The 22935-nt window shown below is 46.4% G+C and overlaps 1 protein-coding gene across 1 annotated transcript; it reads right to left on the bottom strand.

Annotated features, from left to right (window-relative positions):
• Positions 1 to 3168: 3168 nt before the first annotated feature.
• On the bottom strand, positions 3169 to 21468 carry SIAH2 (siah E3 ubiquitin protein ligase 2). Its single transcript, XM_037136135.2, has 2 exons — positions 21052 to 21468; positions 3169 to 4709 (listed from the first exon to the last, which is right to left on the bottom strand). Exons 1-2 carry the CDS (start codon positions 21466 to 21468, stop codon positions 4152 to 4154), a joined length of 975 nt encoding a protein of 324 aa, XP_036992030.2. The 3' UTR covers positions 3169 to 4151.
• Positions 21469 to 22935: the final 1467 nt, after the last annotated feature.

Here is a 22935-nt window from a genome sequence, read left to right as displayed (position 1 = left end):
CCGATGGTAGTAATTTATTCTCAGATATTGAGTGCCCAAGTCCCAGGGATACAGGGACAAACAAGAACTTCATAATCTCTATTGTCCTGAAGTTTGCCCAGGGGAAGCAGACATCAAATAAATAAAATAGACACTTGCAATAGTGGAGAGCACTGTGAAGGGGAAGATCATGGCACTCCGAAAGAAAATATTAAGAGCTTTGACACCACCCATTTTCATTTACAAAGAGCCTGCTGTGTGCGTCTGTGTAGAATGCATTGGAGCAGGGCGAGGGGAAGGACAAGCGGTTAGGAGTTCTCCCAGAGGTCCAGGCCCAGGGGAGGCAGAGGAGCTGGGGAGTGGGTGGAGTCAGGACTGGGAGCAAATTTCCTTCATTTGCCTTAATTACCATAAAATGTCAGCTTGTGGTTTTAACAGTTTTGTAATTTTTTCCTTTTACTCATTACAGAATATACCATGTTGTCATCAGAAAAAATTTTAACTAGCTGTGTGGTTTTCGACCAGTGACTTTTTTTTTTGTAGGTCTTATTGATTCATAAATTCATTCATTTATTCATACTTCATTCTGTAAAACAGTGGTAGGGTAGCAGGTGTCTAACATTTTCCCCTGACCTGTCATTTAGGAACTTCAAGACAAATTAAAGGTATTCACAAATAAAAACCTTTAAGCTTAAAATTAGTAGCAGAAGCAGAAGGTTTAACAACAGAGAAAGCTAGATTTCCTATTCTTTAAGAACTCTTCACTCCCTTTCTTCCAGGCCAGCACGAGCTAAGGGAAATTAGAATCTTACTTTAAGTTCAGGCCACATGAGTCAGGACTCAAGGCCACAGGCCTCTCAAGCCAGAACTAACTACACAGCCCCATCCCCAGCTCTGAGGGCCAGCTGGAGAGCTGACTCACCTGCTGACACCTGCTGACACATGGCAGGTCCCAGTTATGCCAGCACCACCCTATGCAGGGAAGGATTTACTCACCTTAACTTTCTGTGTTATTTTAGATTTTGTATCTTTACATTTTAACTTATTTTTTCCATTACCATTTATGCCCCTTATACTCTTGTCCACCTCCTCCCTCCCCACCAAGTACCTTAACTTTTTTTAGTAGTAGCTTGATTGTCTGACAGGTATTAGTACTATAGTAAAATAAAATTATTAGAAAACAAACCTTCACATGTTGTTAGTTAGAAAACTTGGGACCAGAGTGGTCAACTGATAAACCTAAGGTCAGACTGCTGGCTACTTGGCAAGTCCCAAAAGCATGAAGATAGGTAGGTACAAGGAAGTTTCCTTGGGTGGCTGGGAGGAAGCTGCATGGTTCTGCTGCTTAAGACCGAGACACTCAGCCATTAGTTTGAATCTACTGGTAGAGTTTTAGGCTCTACTTGGTAGAATTCCAAGATGGTTGACGCCTCAGTGACCTCCCTTCGGGTTTCCCATAATTTGCAGCAGGCAGTTCACTGTGAGGACTCCACCCTCTCACTCTGTTAAATTGTAAAGATTCAATTTATGGGGAAACCAAGACCAGCTCCTCTTCACACAGAGGCTGGGCATCACTGACCTCAAAGTTGGTTGGTTTAAAAATCATTTAAAAAAATATAGAACAATGCCAATACTAACATAACATACACCCAGAATCAATGACTATTTTCTCCCACAGTATTTTGAGAATTTTGTTTTTGCTGGAATGGCTGGGGCATCGTAAGGCACAGACTGAATTTACCATCTTGCTTGGTCAGCCAGATTTTTATCGAATTAGAATGTAGAACTAGGGCAGGAAGAAAACAATTCTTTGTTTTTAAAAAAATATGGTACATAAATGGACCATGTGATGACAAATGTCTATTGCTATTTTAAATTGCATGTGAAATTGGAACTATATAAAGAGACATTTAATTTACATAATCTTTTTTGCTGTTTTCACTTCCTCCTACAACAGGTACTGACCTGGGGGGATTTTTGTTTGTTTTCTGGCAGAAAATGCTTAGTTTCAAAAAAGGTAAAAGTTAAGTTTACAGATTTCCAGTGACAGAGACTTAAAGGAACTACATAACGCTGGGGAGTAAGAGGTCAGAGCCTTGCTGCCCAAAACTTTATTTGCATTTGCTAAGTTAGAACCGTGTCTGAATGTGGAGTCGGGAAGTCTGAACTGTAGAATCAGTGTCGCCACCAGTGCACGCATGGCTGCTGGCCCCTGCCCTCACCTCTTGGGGCTAAAGAGCTAACATTTTATGCTTTGGAACAACTGATTCCCCTTTTGATTACAGGCTTACCCTTTGGTACCTTGTTGACCAATGGATCCTGGTTTCCTCCATCACATATGACAAGAATGGTTAGGTACGAACGTGAAGTGATTATGACAAACGTGGCTGGTTTATGCACCAAAAACAGTGCCTAGGGGCCCTGTCTGCACTGGACAGAGACATCTGGACCAGCTCTGCTCCCCCACCCCAGTTTCACCTCCACGGATCTTCCCAGATTCTGGCTTGAAATGTGACTGACTGGGTGAGCTGTCATTTCATTCACCGAATGTGTTCTAAGCACCTTCTTTTTGTTCAGGCCACTGCTTTTCACTTTTATTTGAAGACTATACCAGAAGATAAGCTACCTCAGCAATTCTTTAACTGCCGGAACTCCATCCTGGCTGAAAACTCAACCCTGCATCTCACCCAAAAAACACAAACAACTCAAAAGTCATCACTCCCATCTGGTGTTACTATAATAATGCCATTGGGCCACTAAGGTGAACAGTCGTCAACCCTCACCGAGCATTCAGGGCTAACATTCTGAATTCTTCTGAGAGTTTAGGGTTGGGACTGAGGGAGTGGGTCACCCTGGCTCAAACCCAGCATTTCGGCTCTAGCCAGGCCTCTTCCTTCTGATTCCGTAATGTATCAGAAACACTCTTGTCCACTAGCACCGGCACTGGCAGACAAACGACAGCTCCAAGGAGGAGTTCCGTAACACCGACGACAGTCCATGGTTCCGAGAACTGAGCTTAGACCCCAGTGCCACCCCTGGCTTGTGCTATGACCTTGGACAAACGACTGTTTCCTCCTGTGGAAATAGTGAGAGCCGCAAGCCCAAGGTAGTGGTGAAGTGTCACTGCACCCGCACACAGTAGGTACACCCAAAATACCCATTATTCAGTTTGGAAAAGGAAGTACAACATTCATTTTTGGAAAATATTTATTAAAAAACTAAAGTGAATGTGGCAAAAAAACAGAAACAAAAACAAAATCAAGACATAACTTTAAATAGCAAGCATATGACACTGGTTATAAAGCTTTCCGAACTCCACCGACCTAGTCTTTCCCACCGTCTACAGTTGAGGAGGGCCTCCGAGGGAAGCCTCATGTAAACAGGTCATCTACACTAGTGAGCAAAAACTAATTACATGAGAACAGTCAATGGCAATATGACTTGCTTTCCTAGGCAATCCACCCCAAACATAAGGGACCAAATCTTAGGAGTACTGTAGCTCTGGGGATCTGTGGTTCTAGTTTTAATTTAGGGGTACGGGCTGTTGGGGGATGAAACTGTGGAAAGACAGTGTCAGTAGAGGGCAATCTTAAAGCACCTTTAAAATCTGGACCCTTCTTCACAATTTAACTGAGTAATTCTCAAACCTGACTGTTGAAAAGAATCACCTGATGAGATTGTTAAATTCACAGGCTTCCAAATCTGCATGTCTAAAATGAGTTACTTCAGGTGACTCTATGCACATTGGTTAGCTTTCCAGTTTGAGAAACACTTTACAATGCATTAAAACAATTCATATCCCCAAACATAAGATGAAAGCAATCTTCTGACAGTCGCTGTGCTTTTTGTCAATTTGGAGGGATGAATATGGGGCAGGAAGAAGTTCCGATTCCTAACATACCAGTCTACAGAAGCCCCAAGCAACCTGTCAAGGGTTGTTCAGGAAATAAAATTTAATAATCAAGTTACAGAACAGCCTCCAAATGACCAACAGGCCAACAGCATTCATCCCATGTCAATGAACTCTGTTGGGGCAGATGCCAGACGGGAAGCTGCTGTTCAAACAGAACACGAGGTAAGTGGGGACTCTGACCTGTGAAGTCATAGTGAATAAAACATCTGTAAAAACCTTTATTAACCATACAGCTCTACACCCAGATAATGTTGGTGCATCATGGACAACATGTCGAAATAGTCACATTGATTCCAAGGTTCCCATTATCCGCAAAAAGATGTGCTATGGCTGTGTCAAAAACCAGGCAGTCGCTGTTCATGATGGCCGCGGCCACACCGTCGTGGATGGACCGGGGTGTGGCCTCCCAGGTCAGTCTCCGCCGGTTTCCGTTCAACTCCAGTCTGTAGGCAAAGTTCTCAGCCTGCTTGCGGGTGCCGATGAGCAGGACGATGGCAAAGAACTGCTGGTGGCCCTCGTACTTCTCTTGTTTCTCCAGCACCAGCATGAAGTGATGGCCAAAACAGGACTGCATCATCACCCAGTCGACAGCCCCCGGCAGGTTTATGTCTGTAGCTAGAAAGACGATGTCTTCTCCCTGAAGGGTGGTAATGCTCTTGTGGGCGTGCATGAGATGGGACATCACGGCTTCCAGGGACCCCTGCCACTTGCAGGAAGCGCCAGGACAGGGGCAGGAGTAGGGGCGGTATTCACAGATGTCTTCGTGTTCTGGCTTCTCCGTATGGTGCAGGGTCAGGGAGCAGCCCGTGGTGGCATACTGTGAGGACAGAAAGAAATACGCTGAGCCTTCTCAAAAGTCCTACCGGTGTAGGTCTTTATGAGTATCCACCCACTCAGGTCTCCGGGGCTTAAACTATGGTCTTATCTCAACTGTTTTTGCTTGAGAGGAGTTGAATATTTCAGAGTACAAGTCTCAGTTCCCATTCACTAACCGTATTACCTTGCACAAAATCGGGGTCAGGTCCCGCACCTGGAGGAACATTCTGCATTTCATATTGCCCATTCCGACATTAAAAACTTGAGGACTGAAGTGCTCTTAACATAAATACCTCAAACAAAATTGTTGAGCCAGTCCTAGGAAAACTGGTCTTCCCTCTTACTTTTTGTGAATTTAAAAAAAAATTTTAAAGAATTTAAAATGACTTAGGGGTAGGGTTGGACAAGGAATACGTTATCTCCAGACTACTTTTCACTTAAAGACAATTTTGAAAATAGTGTGATTCCTCTCTTTTTTGGTCTCTTCCACTTTGTCCTGGCTCAGGCTGGTGACTGGCAGGCAGGCTTTGGGGAAGGCGGCCCTTTAATGCCCCCTGCTCTTGCCTGCTGAAGTGACGGGCCCGGCGCAGAAGAAGGCCGGAGACCCCTCACATGATAGTAATGTCACCTCACCTTCTCCACCTTTGGAATCTTCCCTGACAGCTCTAGGACATACTTCTTGGGTGAAAGGAGATCACGCCCCAGAGCAGCTTAATTGCCCTGGGAGGCTGCCAGTCAGTTTGATTCCAGCCAGTGCAGTTTAAAACGAGAAGGGCCTCACACTCCGCTCGAAGCCCCCCGAACTTTCCCCAGGCCACTCCCTCGAGTCCGACTGCACACCCTCTTCATGACCAAGTATGTCAGGCCCTCGAGACAGGCCCAGGAGGAAGGAACTAGAGGGGGCCCTGGAGTACATGAGTTTTCTGCTGTGGTCAACCGGCCCTTAAAATACTGCCTTAACAGGGTACGAATAAAACCTTTTTCTCCCTTGTGCTCAGGATGACATTTTTGATGGATAAATCACAGCTATAATGGGAAAAGACCACACTAAATGGAATTCAGGGGTGTCCAACCCATGGACCACATGCAGCCTAGGATGGCTGTGAATGTGGGCCCAACACAAAGTCATAAATTTACTTAAAACATTATGAGACATTTTTGTGATTATGTGTCACAATGTATTCAATGTGTGGCCCCAGACAGCTCTTTTTCCAGTGTGGTACAGAGATGCCACAAGGTCGGACACCCCCGAATTAGATGTTTGCTCCCAACCTCATAAAAATGACAATGTTCCTTCTTAGCTATCAGATGGAGAGTCGGCCCACAAGCAGACACCTGCCCCGAGTACTATGCTGTTGTCTTATCAAGGATAAGGCGCCAGAATGACCTCTTTGGGTGAACCTAGAAGTGCGCCTCAGCCCCACGGAGCAGCAGGGGCAGGGACACTGCCTGCCTTACCCCACCCGGACGCCCCCACCCCCTTGGGAGACATGGAGACACCAAATGAGGGCGGGGTCAGGCCGTTTTTCTAGTGTGCTACGTCCAACTGCTAAAAACAAAACAAAACAAATAAAATCCCACAGCTGTTTCTGCTTCTCCCTACCCTGCTCTAGGAAATCAAGCCCTTGTAAACTTTAAGTAGGTCAAATTCTCATTTTTATGACTGAATTTACCATTAGCAACAAGCAGGCACAGAGCACCTTCTCCATACAAGTTCCCAAGCTGTAGGCACTGAGGGTACAGAAGCAAAGAAACCAGTCTGCACTCCCCTAATAAGGAAGAAGAAGTGGCTTAGAGAAAGAAATGCAGCCCATTCCTCCCTGTACCTAAAGTGGATGGTGATAAACTTCAATAGACACTGGCAGAAATGTCACTGTTATTTACTTTGCCCACAGGAATTGCTTGTTCATATTTTTAACCATGGACTAATTTTAAAAGCATGGGTATAAAAAAGTTAATTGGGAGAAACAAGTTTATTTTGTGTTCCTAACAAGGATAAGGCCCTAATAAACACATGCCTATTAACTGTGTTTTAAATCCAGGGTACAGCCAGGAATAGAGAGCCTTCTGATGTTCTGATGGGCGAGGCATTTCTGCCCAGAGTGTAAAACACACCATAAAAATAGCAGGAATTAACCCAGACCCTGGCAGCTTCTCTGGCTGAAACAAGTCCTCAGTATTTGGGTCTGAAGGCATTTCAGAATGGGCTGCTTACCACGGCTGCCCAGGAATAATTCCAGGAAGGAGATGAAGTTTGGCAAAGAGCGTATAGAACAGTACCACCTGCGTGGTAACCCTGCTCTGCAGCCTGATGTACAGCAAATATCCCTCACCTAGCAATCACTTCAGAAGTTTTTCTTGTGTATCTCAAGTAGGAGTATTTATATTCTGAATTATTTGGTTTGCCTTACAAGTCACACACTCTTCCTTCAACCCAAATATAGAGAAGAGGGAAGCTCCCCAAATTACGCAAATGAAAAAGGCATTACTTAGCATTTGTGTGGAAAATGACCTTATGAGAAAAGCTCTTGCTACAGCCTCCATTAACTTGAATAAGTTTTTTTTTAAAGTGTTAGGTGCTTACTCCGCTTTTTCTAAAAAAGTTGAACTTCAATGCCGACCTATTCCTTCTCTTTTTCATCATGGGTGAGGGCATGTCTTCATGATCACTGGTGCCACACTTGTGACGACTGGATTAGAAATGATTCTAAAAGAAAAAACCTGAACTTTAAACGTGTACATTCACACACACACACACACACCCATGCACCCTGCTGTCACGCTTCATGCTTGTCACAGTCTCAGCATGACAAGGACATTCCAGAACACTACGGTCCTGTTACCTGAATTAGGGGCTCACATTCCAGGACCAGAGGGAGGCTTTTGGAGATACCCTGAGAATGTATGAAAAACTGCTGGGTGCCCCTGAGCAGGAAACCCCAACTGCACTGGCCGCCCCCGCTTCCTGCCCCCCCGCCTTGTGTTTTCTCACAAGGTCCAAGGGTTCAACAGGCTGCGAACCTCAGAGCTAGAGTTCAGGGGGATAGTGCAGACCTGGCTCTGTGACATTTCCTGGTGAGAGGGGCCATCCCCTGCAAGAGCAAACTCAAATACGGCAGAAATACAGATAACCATGAGAGGAAGACAGGGGGTGATTCAAAAAGTGGGGACAAGGGGAGGGAAAGGGGGTAGGGAAGGCTTCACTGCAGATACAGGGACAGCGGGTGGACTACTTCCATCTGGTTCCAGCACAGGATGAGTGGAGCAAACAGTGGGGATAAAACCTAAACGGGAAGGCATGGGAAAGCAGGGACTTCACCGAATCTTTAGTTTATTTTCAGTGTTTTTCTACAGTGGCATTACTGGCATTTTAGACCAATAATCCTTTGTGGTAGAAACCGTTTTGTGCATTGTGGGATGTTCAGCAGCATCCTTGGCCTCTGCATGCTAGATGCCAGTAGCGCAAGTGCCCTCTCCCTAAGGTACGCCAACCAGAAACGTCACCAGGCTTCTAGGGGCCACGTGTCTCCTGGGGGGCACTTATCACCCAGGCTTGGAGGCTTCGATTTCAATGAGGGTCAAAACCTGGCTGGGCAGCCACAGTCACAGCTGTGAGGAGAGGCCCACGCAGGCAGGCAGGTCGAGCTGGTCACGCTGCCCAGCCCCACAGGCACCGCCCAGGACAGCTCAGGGGTGCCAGCCCCACACAGAAGTCGGCCTTCGTCGTCTGCAAAGCATGGAGCAAGGTGGCTCCACCTGTGTCACGGGCTGACTCATCGGGGCTACAGGGTCATCTGTGGCCACTCAGGAGCACAGCCGCTTCCCACGCTCCCTCTCAGCTTCTCTTTCCCTACCCAGGGCAGCTTAGGGTCAAACAAAGAACGTTTTGAGAAAAAGAAACTAATTTATATTTGCTTTGCATCCCCTGCCCCTAACCCAACAAACGTAAAAACCAAGGTGGAGAAATATGCTGCTTTTAGAAGCAGGTTCTAAAATTAACGTTTTCCTTGATTTGCCAAGGAGAAAACAGCCCTGCCAAACCCCTCCCTAAGGAGTGGGGAGCACACCTCACAAATAAGCAACCAGCAATTAGGCACCCCCCCCCAAGTCTTCTCTGGCACCTCACCAGAGGTTTCAGCTTGTCCCACAGAACAGGAAGGGTTCAAAGGTCACTGCTTTCCTTCAGATGCCTCGTTCTTAGGCGCATGTTCTGGGTTTTGAGAAGAAGCGCCCGGGCTGCCTGTGGGTCCTGGTACCTGTCTCCAGCTATAAACGAGATTTCTCCACAGGGAAATATCTTCTGGTGAGGTGGGAATATGCTTAAGTACACCTCTTGGGGGGAGGGGGAACAGGTGAAACACATCACACACAGAAGCAGAAAGCTAAAGAAGAATGCTAAAGAGGGAGGGGTAGGACAGCCCAGTAGGCTGAGAAACAAAGAAATGTTGAAATAACATTTCTGACTTCTCTTTAGAAACTCTTTGCATCGCAATGGCCCAAAAGTCTTGTGCAAACGTGTTCTGCCTGGAAAGGCAGTGTGTAACCTCATGCTTCACGTTTAAGTCTTTGCTCAAAGCAGTAAATAGAGCTACCGTATTTTTTGGACTATAAGACACACTCCCCTCTCCCCCAACAAATTTGGGAGTAATAATGGTTGTTAATACTGCTGTTGAATTCTGTTTACATTTACATTGGTGAAATATGTTATTTATGTTATTAAATATTTTACCACATTTTTTGCTTCAATTTTTTTCCCTATTTTCCTCCTCAAAAACCTAGGTGCATCTTATGGTCTAAAAAATACAAGTAATTCTTTTCTTGGGCACAGGGTTTGATTTTAGCAAAGAAACCCCTTTACGTACAAATAGGACCAGCTACATCAGAAACATAGTCAAACACTAGCACCTGTTAATTTACCTAATAAACAGTTGCATTATATTTGTTTATGGAATGAGGATACAAATAGGACAACCCTTCTTAGCCAGGTGCTAGCTGAAGGTCATGGATCCTGTGACTGGTTTAGGACATTTAACCTATTTAATTATATGTGTCCAAGCAATTCAAGAACGATTTGTCGAACTCCAACAACCAACATTTACTACAGGAGCAGCCCCATGAGCTTGGGCAGAAACGTGTCTCTCATGGGGACTGTGAGGCAGCAGCGGCCCTGCCTCCTTCTGCTTCCCTCCAAGGAAACAGTGAAATTTATTAGCCGAATATGTGCCAGCACCTGAAATGAGAATATCTCAAGGAAAACAAAGCACAACTGATGTTTTGTTATTGATACTCAAACTTCTGAATTAAATCCAAGATGTGCCCTTGTCTTGGAGTATGCAAAAGCCAGCCACACTTTGCTTCAATCTAAGTAAACTGTAATGATCGCCACACACGCGCTGACAACTAAATGCAATGCATGACCAGACGTGCGGAAGCAAAATTACCACAAAAGGGTGCAACTGGAGCAACAAATGAAATCTGAATACAGTGGATTAGATAGTAGTATCTACTCCATGTCCAATTTCCTGATTTTGGTAACTAGACCTTCCTTATGTAAGAAAATGCTTTTGGGAGAAATACAGTGAAAGGGTAAGGGGCAAAGGGGCAGGATGCCTGCGATTTACATTCAAATGGTGAAAAATATACATATTTGCACAGAGTGAGCCCAAATGAAAAGGCAAATGGGGCAAAAAGGAAACAACTTTGTGAATTGTTTCACAAAGAACGAGGCATCTGAAGGAAAGCAGGTGAATCTGGAAAAGGGGTATATGGGAATTTTTTTGTACTCTTATTGCAATGGACTGATATATAAGTTTGAAATCATGTAAGAATAAAAATATGTTAAAGAATCCAGGGATATAGTTAGCATATTAATCCCATATGGGATAGAGAGTCCTTTTGCAGAACTGGTTGAGCAAATTAAGTTTTATCATAATAGTGTTTTTTTTAAAGAAAAAAAAAATTTAACTATGTATTCATGTATAAATGCAACTAAGTTAGTTTTTCTTTTACTAGAGTCTCTTTGGGACTAATTTGAGTGGACCAACAAAACTTCCCAATGAAGGTGTCAGTGCTTATAATAAATAGCACTTCTCTGACCTCCATGAAGCCACTGCCTTTTCCTCGCTCTTCAGATGCTTCTAGAGGTTTGTGTGCACCTGACAAGTCTGGGGCCCAAGAGTGCAGTTTCTAGCCACCACCCTCAGTGGTCCAAGGTCCAAGGTTTTCCATTCAGGACCACATCTAAAAAAGGAGCTCCAGGAATTAAAGTTACCCTCCCTTCCCCTCCCTGCCTCGCTTCAGCCCCTTTTAGCACTGGGGAGGCGCACAGAAATGGAATCGGAGTTATCCATTCGAGTTCCACCCGGACAATTCCCGGCAGTGTAACTTCCTAGGTGTGACGAGCAGATAACTGGGGGACTATGGGTTATAGTCTCTAGCTTCTCAGCACTCTTCAGACTTGGTCAGATGAGAGCTGTAGCTAGATCTAGTGTAGATTCAAATCATGGTGAAACTGACAATTCAACCTGCAGTTAAACTTAAATTTTACCTTTTTAAAAAGGATGTCTAGCAATTCAAGCTAGCTCTTCAGTGACTGAAATTATTTATGTGACCCTATATACAACTGAGTGATCACAGGTTGTTTTCCAGTTAATTTATGGATCTATTAATTTTCTTCATTGATTTACTGATTTACTGCCTGCTTCCCACCCACCTGATATTTGTTGGTAAATGAATATTAGCTTTATCTACAGAAGATAATTGTTCCTCACCATCTTAATTTCACTTTATTGAAAAGCCTTACTCTGGAAAGAATTAAAACAAAAATTCAATAAACCTTAAGATCATATAAGGAAAAAATGTTTCTTCTGGACTTGTTAACCAGGGTTCATTTTCTCATTTTTGAAAAAGCCATTTTATTTACAGGAACTACTAGGGGTGAGGGTGTGGACAGCTTTCTGTCAAGCTCCCACAGGTTGGGAAACAAAGGTGCCGTTGTCATTTGTACAGCTGTGTGCTCTTCTTGCTCTAAAGGTGTTTCCAACCATTGGGAGAGTAGCTATAATTAGAACTCAAGTACCCAGTGTCCTCTGTGACCTTGAACTGAGACTGCCATGTCACCCCCAGTGCGTCCACACGTCTGCCTGTGACTCACCCCTTGACTCCCATTAACAGTGGAGCAGTTCAGACGTGGGCAACATCAGGTGAAAGTGAAATCTCTCCTTGTGAATTAATTATAATACCCAACTTGCATCTGTCTAGCATCCTTCCTGTAAGAGTCTTAGCAAATTTTCACTTAAATTGAAGGCTAAATCGCTCACCTCCGCTATGACGTGGTGCAGAGAGAGAATTACGCACCAGGAGCACAGTACCGGTTTCACAGATAACAATAGGACAGAACAGTACCACTCAGGACCAGGACTGTTAAATAGTGAAGGGACCAAGAAAATACTGATATTTAACTTTTACAAACTATCTTATTATAGAGAAGGCAATTCTAGTCGAAATCTGGGGCTTGAAAAGTCCTCCTTTTGCCTGTGAAGGTTGACAAACACCATGTTGCAGACAGCTTTCTTATTAAAGATATCTGGGTAGAAGACCTTGGCATAATGTTATCTCAGTAATCTGAGAACATCCTGGTTTGGGGGAAATGGGGGAGTACATTTAACCTCACAAAGACTCCCTGGGCTGGCAGGGGTTTAGTTTTAATCTTAGCAGCTTTAAACAAAAGGTGACTTTTGACCAAGGATGTTTCTCATCTGACTGTAGCAGGAGTTAGCAGGCGATCAGACACTGTCTTGGAGAACCTGTTCTGTAAGGTCCCTTAGGAGTCTGTGTTCAAGCAAACAAAAGCACCTTAAAGAGCCACGCTACCAGTACCTTGCCTACCCTTTCAACACGCCCTGACTCTTCTACGCCAGGCTCCCACCGGCATAATCAGGTCAACTGCCCGAACAGCTTGTCAAATAGTGCGACATCATCCCCAGCAGCCCTTATTTCTGGACTAGAGATTTTATTTATTTTTAGAGAGAGGGGAAGGGAGGGAGAAAGGGAGAGAAACATTGAGGCGTGAGAGAAATGTGTATCGGTTGCTTCTCACAAACCCCCAGCCGGAGACCTGACCTGTAACCCAGGCACGTGCCCCAGCCAACTGCCTGGGAATTGAACCTGCGACCCTTCAGTTTGTGGGATGACGGCCAACCCCCAACCCTCTGAGCTACACCAGTCAGGGCAAGAGCAATTGCATTCACCAGGAGACTTAAGTGGTAGGGTTGCCAGATTTAGCAAATAAAAATACAAGATGCCCAGTATGTCTGGGCAATATTTGGGTTATATTTACACCAAAAAGTTCTTTATCTAAAATTCAAATTGAACTGAGAATCCGGCAATCCTGATAAGAGGGCCATTCTGGTACCACTGCCATGTCTCCTAAAGCTACTATGAGAGTCTGGAATAGGAAGGTCGCTGTTCCTCAGCAGGGTGGAGTGGGCAGCAAAAAAGGCAGGAGGTTGTAGCAGGACATTGTATGTGTAACTCACAAGGCCCAGATTAGAGTTTCTGCTCCCCAAACTTTCAAACCGTGTGACTTTGGGCAAACCTCTTGAGAGGAATACTAAGTTTGTCTTATCTCCCTTAAAAGTAGTTAGGAGGATAACATGATGAGAAAACATACCTAGGTAAGCAACGGTATGCAGTGTTTTCTAGCGACTCCACTGGCCTGCCCGCATAACCCCATCAGATCTTCCATCCTTTCCTTCGCGGGCAGACTGCCACTCATCCTTCCAGGTGCAGCTCTGACACCACACCGCTGCAGGGGTCTCCAGCCTCCTCTGCTCCTACCACTTCAGAAGGGCCCTGCTGCTCGGACAGATTCAGTTTCAGAAGGACGAGGTACAAGGGGAGGCACTGGCTGGCTGGGCAGCTGGGCTCTAAGACAAGGAGGGCTTGGACTGGCAGGGGGCTGCAGGGGTGAGTGCAATGAAAAGTCAGTAGCTAGTCCGGAGGGGCCACCTCTGGCCTGAGAGAGAAAAAAGGTAACAGCATCAAGAAAACCAAAAGCATAACAGCCAGTGCTGGGGGACAGACCGGTACTCCACTGTAAATGATTCCAAGTGAGAAAGCAAGTTGGCTCTGCTATCAAAAGCCTTTAGTTTTTGCACATACCATTTGCCCTTCCATTCTACTTCTAGAAATTTATCATTAGGAACTAATACTTTTCTTATAAACAAGGATTCAGTTATAGCAATGCTGCTGCTGCTTTTCTTAAATCACAGTAAGAAAAATAATCAATCACTTATACGACCACAAACAAGAACTTGATTAAGTAACCCTGGTACTGCTATAAAATTGCAATACTATGCAGCCATAAAACATGACCTTAAAGACTATTTATTAATGTGAAGGAAGTAGCCACATTGTTAGATGTAAAAATAGGTTATGAAACAGTGTGTGGATTCTCCATCTCACCTGTTTTTTTTTAATGAAAGAAAAATTCTACGGACGCAGAGGTAACTTGGCAAGGGTATATAAAAACAGTATAGTGGCTATTACTAAGCAGGGGGATCATAGGGGATTAAAATTGTATATTACTTCCTATGTTCTATATTTTAAAATAATAATTTTAACAACGTATTCTATAATGTGTAGAAACACGCATACACACATTTTAAAAAGTTGCTTAATCAAACCAGGCTTTCCCTTCTAAAAGCATTAAAGAAATGAAAAAAGTCTCATCACTGAAAAACCTATGTCAAAACCAATCTACTGAGCTCTATGAAAACCCTGCAGCAGGGGGGTCACACTCATTTTCACCGGGGGCCACATCAACCCTGTGGTTGCCTTCAAAGGGCTGACTGTAATTTTAGGACTGTGTAAATGTAGCTACTCCTGAACTAGGGTCAAGGAGCTCGGTGCTGCTGCCAGGTAGAAACAAGGTGGAGGGCTGGATTCGGCCTGCAGGCCTCGTGTTTGCCACCTGTGCCCTACAGGATTAGGATTATGGAAGAGCAGCTCAGGGGGAGACTCCATGGGTTCCTAAAATAAAATAAAGAGTTCTTTTTTCTTTTTAAAGTTTATGCCTGGCCTGACCTCCCACACTGGCCATTGCTTTCGGTCAGCTTCTAATTGTGCACATCTGTTAGTGTTTACTCATGCTGGGCCAAGCATGAATTATTACCAAATTTGAGCCTTACGACAACCCAATCATCACTCCATTTTTACCAGTAAGCCACAGAGGCCTGGAGAGGTCGCCAGCCAGTCACAGTGGGATCTGGACCAGGAGGCCCAGTAGGTAAGGCCTGACCTCAAAACTACCAGAGTAAGGGGTAGCCTGGGGCAAAGCCGTGCCCTGAAGACACTGCCTTTGTTGATTCAGAGTTTTAAATAAGGCCGGGCCCACACATTTAACACCAGGTGTATATTTCATTCACCTCTATAGTGTCTGTGGCTGAAAACTTATCTCACAGACACTATGGAGTCTAAAAATCATTACAGAAAATCGGTACCCAAATGGAAATGAAAACAACAGTTTCTCAATTTTTAAGAAAGTAGTGGAGAATGATGGGCATCTGGGGCAAAGCTGATGAAATTCTGCTGGAGGATTTTTAGTATCTCTCGTAACTCTCAGACAACAATGTTCTAAGGTTTAACATAAAGATACATTTGATCGGAAAAAGTGTTCAGCTTTCTTTTGTTTCAGGATGTTCAGAGTGCAACCCCATCCTAATGCCCCAGGTCTGTTCACGCCCTGCACGATTTGCCCAATGGCCCCAACTGCTGCCATTCACTTTAGCCAATGTACACCTACTATGTGCCCCTTTCAAGGAGTGGAGACCTTCTGGGTGTGAATAAAAATGCCACTGTTTACAGGTGTCACCAGATGTATGTGTCTGGCTCCTAAGACATTCATTTCACAGTATGTGTGGCTTCAAATGCAGAATGAAGAATCTAATTCAGTCTTAGGCTGGGGACGACCTTATAGGCCAGACCTGATGTACTTTGGGGTTCACCTCCCCTCTGGTTGTGCTAAAGACCAACTATAAGTAATAATGATGCATGCCAGTTCCAGGCCACAGTGACCTGTGAAGAATCTTTGGCCAACTATGTGTGGAATCAACATTAAACTTTAGTACTCCCACAAAACATTCTAGAGCTGTTGTTCTTAATTTTACACCTAAAAGCTGTATTTTCAATGCTGTGCTTTAAAATCTGGAGCCTCACTGTAACTGTGTGTGGACGCCGGCGCTTGCCAGCGCACGCTCCAATGAGCCAACCTGGTCAACTGCGGCTAGTAGAGAGGACTGCGGGGCAGTTTCCAAAATTATTTTGTCTCAGGAGGATTTCTGAAGTTAAGAGGTCTCTGAAATGGTTTTGGCACCCTGGCTGCTGCCTTCAGAATTCCAGATGACCAAGGACTCCCACCCAGCAACCACCCTGATGCAGGTCATCTTCTATTTGACGTGGCAAGCAAAAGCCCTCTATACTACTTCTAATCTTGTAAAAAATTTTAAAGATTTTATTTATTTATTTTTAGAGAGAGGGAAGGGAGGGAGGAAGAGAAGGAGAGAAACATCAAACTGTGGTTGCCTCTCACTCACCCCCTACTGGGGACCTAGACCACAACCCAGGCATGTGACCTGACTGGGAATCGAACCAGTGACGCTTTGGTTCACAGGCCAGCACTTGATCCACTCAGTCATACCAGCCAGGGCAACACCACTTTTAATCTGCTCTTAAAACACAGACCAGTTAGGTATTATCTGCATTCTTTTTAATGGACGAACAGACAAGCGCAGGGAAGTACGTAACTGAACCAAGGCCATACAAAGCCAGGCTGAGAATTTAGTTTTATCTCCTGGCCAGTGCCCTCTTCTCTGGAGCAGTTTTACTAGGTTCTGAAAAAAAGACCCTTGGCATAATCATTTAGTCCAAGCCTTTTTCTTAAAGATGAAGACACTCGAGTGCAAAGAAATAAACCGGCTGGTAGAAAGTCAAACACAGAATAACTATCACACAGTTCAGGTCTCCTAATGTTCAGAATGGAGTATTCTTTTGGCAAAATAAAGGTGAAAAGAAAATAAGCCATAAAACCCCACACAGTTGGGAGCATCCTGAGTTCCAAAATTCATGCAGATAAGGCGCAATGAATGCTTTCTAACAGAGAAGCAGGTTAGAGGTTGCACACTGGCAGGTGGAATTTGGTTGTAGACATGGTTGGTCTGGCCTGAAAGTGTTGGCTTTCGTTTGAGTTTGGGCAACGTTAAAAACAAAACAAAACAAAGATACTCTGAGATCTTAACACTAAAAGAAACCCAGATTTTTGGCTTTTCTTTAAAAAAAAAATCCAAAGCTCTGGCACAGCTGCACACACACTGCCACCCTACCAATCATCCAGTGTTGGGCAAGAGAGGCCTTTGGAGGTGGCAGGTGCCCCACAGCTCCCACTGTCTCCACTGCCCCGGGGGGCCTGCCGAGCCCTGAGGCCAGGGGTCTGATGACTCCTACAGCCTGGCATATGGAATTTGTCACCACTGGACTAGATGAGTACCCACGGGGGGAGCTTTTATTTTATTTTTTTAAAGATTTTATTTATTCATTTCTAGGGAAAGGAGAAAGACAGGGAAAGAAACATAGATGTATGAGAGATACATTGGCCAGCTGCCTCTCGTGTGCCCCCAACAGAGGACCTGGCCCACAACCCAAGCGTGTGCCTTGACTGGGAATTGAACTGGTGACCTTTGGTTTACAAGCTGAGTCAAAGCCAATTCTCAACTTACTGAGCCACACCAGCCCTGGCCTTACTGGAAACTTTTAAACTTTCAACTGGGTTATCTAACTTGACTTTTCCCCCTTAAGGAACAAGAATAACACCTCACAATCCAAATGCAGGGAAGATTTGCTAACTGAGGCTTACCAGTTCAATAATCACTGAAAAATACACTACTAGAAACTTTTAGAGAACACACACACAAAAAGGAAAGAAAAACACATCAGAGTGTAAGTGGGCTGGAGTGGTTTTAGCATTTCCTACAGCTGTGGAGAGAAATACTTGGCCAAAATTAAACTAAAATGTTGGGTGAGGGCACAAATGTGTCAACCTTCACTTCTCCTACACTTGTGCTCCGGGGGGTGGCGAGTCTGAGATACGGGGAACCGGATATCAGAGCTTCTCAGGCGTGGAACAAGCTATAGAATGGACTAAAAATATCACAAGTGGAAGTGAGCCACACTCTGACAGAGAGCCTTTTTGAAAAAGGAGACTTGTGCTAATAATGCACATGGTGCCCTCTAGCAAAGGTGCTGGTGGCAGTCTAGCCCTTCATTAAGTGGCCCCACACCTACGTCGGGAAGCCATTGGCCAACACACCCATTTTCGGCCAACCGAAGCTCGGAAAGTGCAGAGATGTAAGGAAATCCCCCCAAATATTAGGTTTGTAGGTTATGCCAGCCCCATACTCTTACCCCGTGTCCTACAAAATTTCTGGCAATGAATTTTATAGTGAGCAGATATGTTGTCTTTTGGGGATGTACTTATCCAAAGCTCATTTGGTGAACTCATCCAACCAGAAGGTTTTGTTACTGGTGACAACCTGGAGTTATGATTTGGAGCCTTGGAGATAAATTTAGATCCAAAATACCTATGTACTGAGTAGTGCAAAGGATGTGTTCCTTTGAGATGTAGGTTCACAAGCTGGTCCGCTTACTAGCTGTGTGTCCTTAACAAATCACTTAACACTTAACCTCTCTATAGGCATGAGTTCTCTAACAAAAGCTGACCCACAGATGAAGTAGCTGGCATACATAAGGCACCCAATAAACATCCCACATAACCTCCCTTCATTTCACAGAATATTAGACACTACAGGGCCTTAGAAGTTGAGCAGTCTAATCCCCTCCCAAACACAGAGAGGATCAAGGCCCCCAGAAATGCTCCCAGCCAAACAATGACAGCTTCTGCAACTCTTGAGACCTGTGCTTTGGTACTTAACTCAACACTGGTTTTCTCATATAAGCCAGCCCATGAGACGGATTCTAAGAGCTCACAGGGATAGTGACAAGGCAGTCCTTTTGAGTTACAGTAGCAAGTGCAAGGGCTATGTACACAGACCTATTTGGCTGAAGTTTGACATAGGCCTTACTACTCCCTACTGCTCTCACCCTCCCAAACTAAACATATCTTGGTTGCTTAGTGGGCCTCTATACACATTCAAGTTTGGTTTATCCAAACTGACTGGCTGAGCTGCCCTGTCAGTAGTTTGGATTACTGGCCAACCAAAGTTGAGGCATGATACTCCAGCATTATGAACCTCACACACACACACACACACACACACACACACACACACACACACACGTGACACCAAGATCACGTTCTAAGTTTGGTGCCTGGTCTGTAGGGGAATGGCTGACCCTGTTCAATTTCAGCTTGCAAAGTGATAGTTTTGCCCAAGTGCATTCTTAGAGAACAGGGACGTGGAAAATCAATGACATGTCCAGAAAGGCTGAGTACCCTCCTGATTCCCAAGAGAACACTCTTCCGGAAAGACTTTACTAGCATGTCAGGTGTTAGACAGAACATAGAGCTCAATGGGAATCAGAATCCTGGGTCCTGAACGGGAAACTTCATACTTCATATAGCATGTTATAACTATGTCCTTCGCTTTCTCTTGGGAGAAAAACGTGTTTCTGAAAGTAAATTATGGAATATCATCGACTGATATCAAACGCTCATCTGTGAACTGTAATTCACCTAAAGCCACTTCTCCCGCTGGTCACTGGAGGTTTTGGGGAAAGCAAAGGGCTGAGAAGAGGGTTCCCTGGAAATCCCATGGTACATCCCCCCTGCAACTCCAGTCCCCACAATGTATCCCAGCATCAAATATCCAACTCTTATGTCCACTATCACCAAATCTTCTCTTGATCATTAAGAAAATTATAGAAACAGTTTGTCCGTATGTTATGAGAAACAACTACTGGACTGGGTGAATTAGTAAGCATTAGGAAGAGTGGTTGAAAGCAGAGTAATTTATTATGGTTAACAGAAAACCCGGAGTCCAAACATGAATTCAAACCCTTATTTGAATATGCTATTTTAAATCTGATCTGTGGCAGGGCACTGACCAAATTAAATCACTCATTTTACTGACTTGAGACCCAAGCTTCAATTCTCAGGTGGATTGTTTTTAATTTTAAAATAAGCTCTTGCCCTATAAAAATAAGCAGCCCCAAGGAGAAATGCAAGACACCTTAAATGGCTCAAGAGACAGAGCAGTTACTTTAAAAGAAATTCAAAAGTATTAACGTCATTATTTCCATTTGTAAGTTTAGAAAATGAACTTTATGGCATAGCTCTAGGTTATAATGAACATAGACAGGTATATCACTGATACTGCTCCCTAAGGTTTTTGTTAAGTGACAGATGTAGGTAAACAGATGTCACAATATGACCACGCAATGCACTACTATGTGGCCATTTAGAATAAAGCAAAGGAGAACTATGTTTCAGCCATAGAAAAATAGGTGATAATATACATTCAAAACAGCAAGTTGCATAAGTCATTTTTGAGGGGAAAACTTATGTCTATGTGTGCTTATATATAAACCTTCTTGACACACACTGACATCTGGGATTCTAAATTCAACTGCAATAGTATATTTAGATTTAAAGAACTGTAACAACAGCTCCTGCATCCCCTTCTTGTTAAATTCCTGATCGAATTCTGTTTTCAACCCACTTAGCAAAACCCCCCACAACTCTTCAGTCCTTGGAAGGCCAGGGGAGGGGAAGGCGTGGCTTGCAGGGTTTTCTTGTAGCTGGAGGAAAGAAAACAGGCTGTAGGTACCCCCTCCCCCTTTTTAGCTATACTCCCGAGGGCCCCCACGTGTCAGGGGCAAGGCAGATGGCAGGTGCGGAGCGCAGGAGGAATCCGGTACCCATCCTGCCAAGCCAGTGCTGGTAAGGGGTGCGTGTAGCTCGCCCGTTTCCTCCCTCCTCAAACCCCCATTGACAGCTTCTCCGCCCAAGTTTTACTTGCGAGGCCCAGCCCTGACTCCACACTCGAGTACACATCTGCGGAGCACACAGGCACTACATGAGGAGAGTTGTGATGTGTTCTAACCACGATCCCGTGTCATTTAGTCTGGGGTCAGTGTTGGGGCAACTGACAGCCCAGAGCTACTCTCCAAGTGGCCAGATGGGGTATGGGGGAAGGTGGACAAAGTGTAAACTTAAAAAAAAAAAAAAAAGACAGATATCACCTGCCTCTCAGCGCCGGCAAGTCGGCTGGAGGAGTTAGGAGTTCTGGGAGGTCGCCAGGCAGAGGTGCGCAGGTGGCACCGGGACTTACCTTGCAGGGAAACAGGACCGCCGAGGCCACCTTCTCCATAGCAAGGTTCCTGATACTGGGCGTCAGGGCTCCCCTGCACGTCGGGCAGCAGCTCAACTTCTGGCGGCATTGGTTACACACCAGGTGCCCGGCCTGGCACTGCAGGATGGGGGGCAGGACATAGTCAAAACAGACCGGGCACTCGAAGAGCGAAGTCAGCTCGTGGTGCTGCGGGGACACCGGGCCAGCCCCGCCGCCGCCGCCGGGGCCCGAGATCACCGCTGCCGCGGCGGGCACCGCGGACGAGCCGGGGCCCGCAGCCGAGATGGTGGCGGCGACCGAGGGCGCAGCCGGGGACGGGGCGTGCTGGGGCTGCGGTGGCGGCTGCTTGCTGCAGGGTTTGCTAGCGCTGGGGCCGGTGGAGGACGGGCGGCTCATCGCGCTCCGAACCAACCATGGACCTGAGGGAGCCTGCGGAGCGCGGGGCCGCCGGGGTCAGGGCGGTGCACGACCCCAGGGCGGCGGGCTCCGGGGAAACGCCACCGCGCCCGCTCGGAACCCGGCACCGGATCGGCCGCCGCGCGGCGGGCTGCGGGCTGGACCGCGCCGACTCCCTCCGCCGTCCCGCGCGTCCCGAGCACCCTCCGCGCCCCGAGGTCCCTCCTCCCGGCGGCGTCGCGGGCCCCAAACCCCGGCGCCGCGCAGAACCCCGGCACCCGGCCCGCGGAGCGGCCGCTGACGTAAGCCCCGGGGGCGCGCGCGGACGTGACGCCTGGACACGTGTGCGGCCGCCCGGCGCGCGGGGACCGGCGGAGCCACCCCGCGACTGGGGCGGCCCCGCCCGGCTCCAGCCCCCGGCGCACGGCACTGCCTGGGGTGGGCGCCTCCTGCCCCGACTGCCAGCACCGACCGCGCCGAAGAGCAGTTCGGCTCCCGCAGCGGCGCGGGGTCTGCTTTTCGGGGCTGGGGAGGGGACTGCCCTTGGGGAAGGCGTCGCCGAAGTCTGTGGCCACACCCTGTGGAGCCACTGCGACGCTCCCCCCGGGCTCAAACCAGAAAGACAACTTCCAGCGGGGCGGGAGCTTCACTGATGGGCGGGGCGGGCTGCGGGCGCCCTGGGACAGGTCGGAAAAAACCGAGGTTCTCTTCCCCGGTTGAGTCACCGGCGCGCGGGGGAGGCGAGTGGTGCGGCCCGCTGGGCTCTTGGGCTGGAACGTGGAGTCAGGAGCTTTGGGTGGAAGCAGGAAGGGGGGCTCGTGCTGGGTTTGCAGTGGGCAAAGCACCTAGTATTGGGCTGTTAAGAGTTGGTTGGGGCCCCTCCCTGGTCCTGCTCTCTAAGGTGGGGAAGAGGTAAACTCTATTCTCTTGCCCGTGGAAAGGCTGAGACTTCATTGAATCGAGCGCTTCTGGCTTGCTTAGTAGGCCGGGGACGGAGTTCATAAACAGTGTTCCATGTCCATGTGGAGTTCGAGGTTCCCTAGGAGTGACGGGAATATGGCTTGGGTCGTGAGGCCACAGGAAGACGATGGGTGACTCCCCAACATAACGCATTGTGCCCTCATCTTGAGATTCCCGCGAGTTAAAGGCTTTGGTGGGAGGTGTTAGGCACACATCCTGCAGAGTGAACCACATGCCAGTTTCAGGTGTACTGCGTGCTCCGAGTTGAATTGCTTTTCTGCATAGTTGAGCCGCTGACACTGGAATTGGAGGAAGGGGCTTCTTAGGTGGGATTCAGATGATTTTGTAGGAGAGACAGTGGTAAGGAATGAGGGACAGGACTGGGCGAAGGATGCATACTGTCCGTGTCACTTCGGATTTCTTTCATTTTCTGTGCCTCCATTTCCTCATCTGTAAAAGTAGAATGAAAACAGCACCTATCTCATAGGTGGGATAGAGAGATTAAAT

The sequence above is a fragment of the Artibeus jamaicensis genome, unplaced genomic scaffold, assembly GCF_021234435.1.
Source record: "Artibeus jamaicensis isolate MK-2021 breed Jamaican fruit bat unplaced genomic scaffold, CSHL_Jam_final contig_466, whole genome shotgun sequence".
In the NCBI taxonomy this organism is placed as follows: domain Eukaryota; kingdom Metazoa; phylum Chordata; class Mammalia; order Chiroptera; family Phyllostomidae; genus Artibeus; species Artibeus jamaicensis.
The sequence above is the reverse complement of the archived record's forward strand: the minus strand, read 5'-3'. Positions and strand labels throughout refer to the sequence as shown.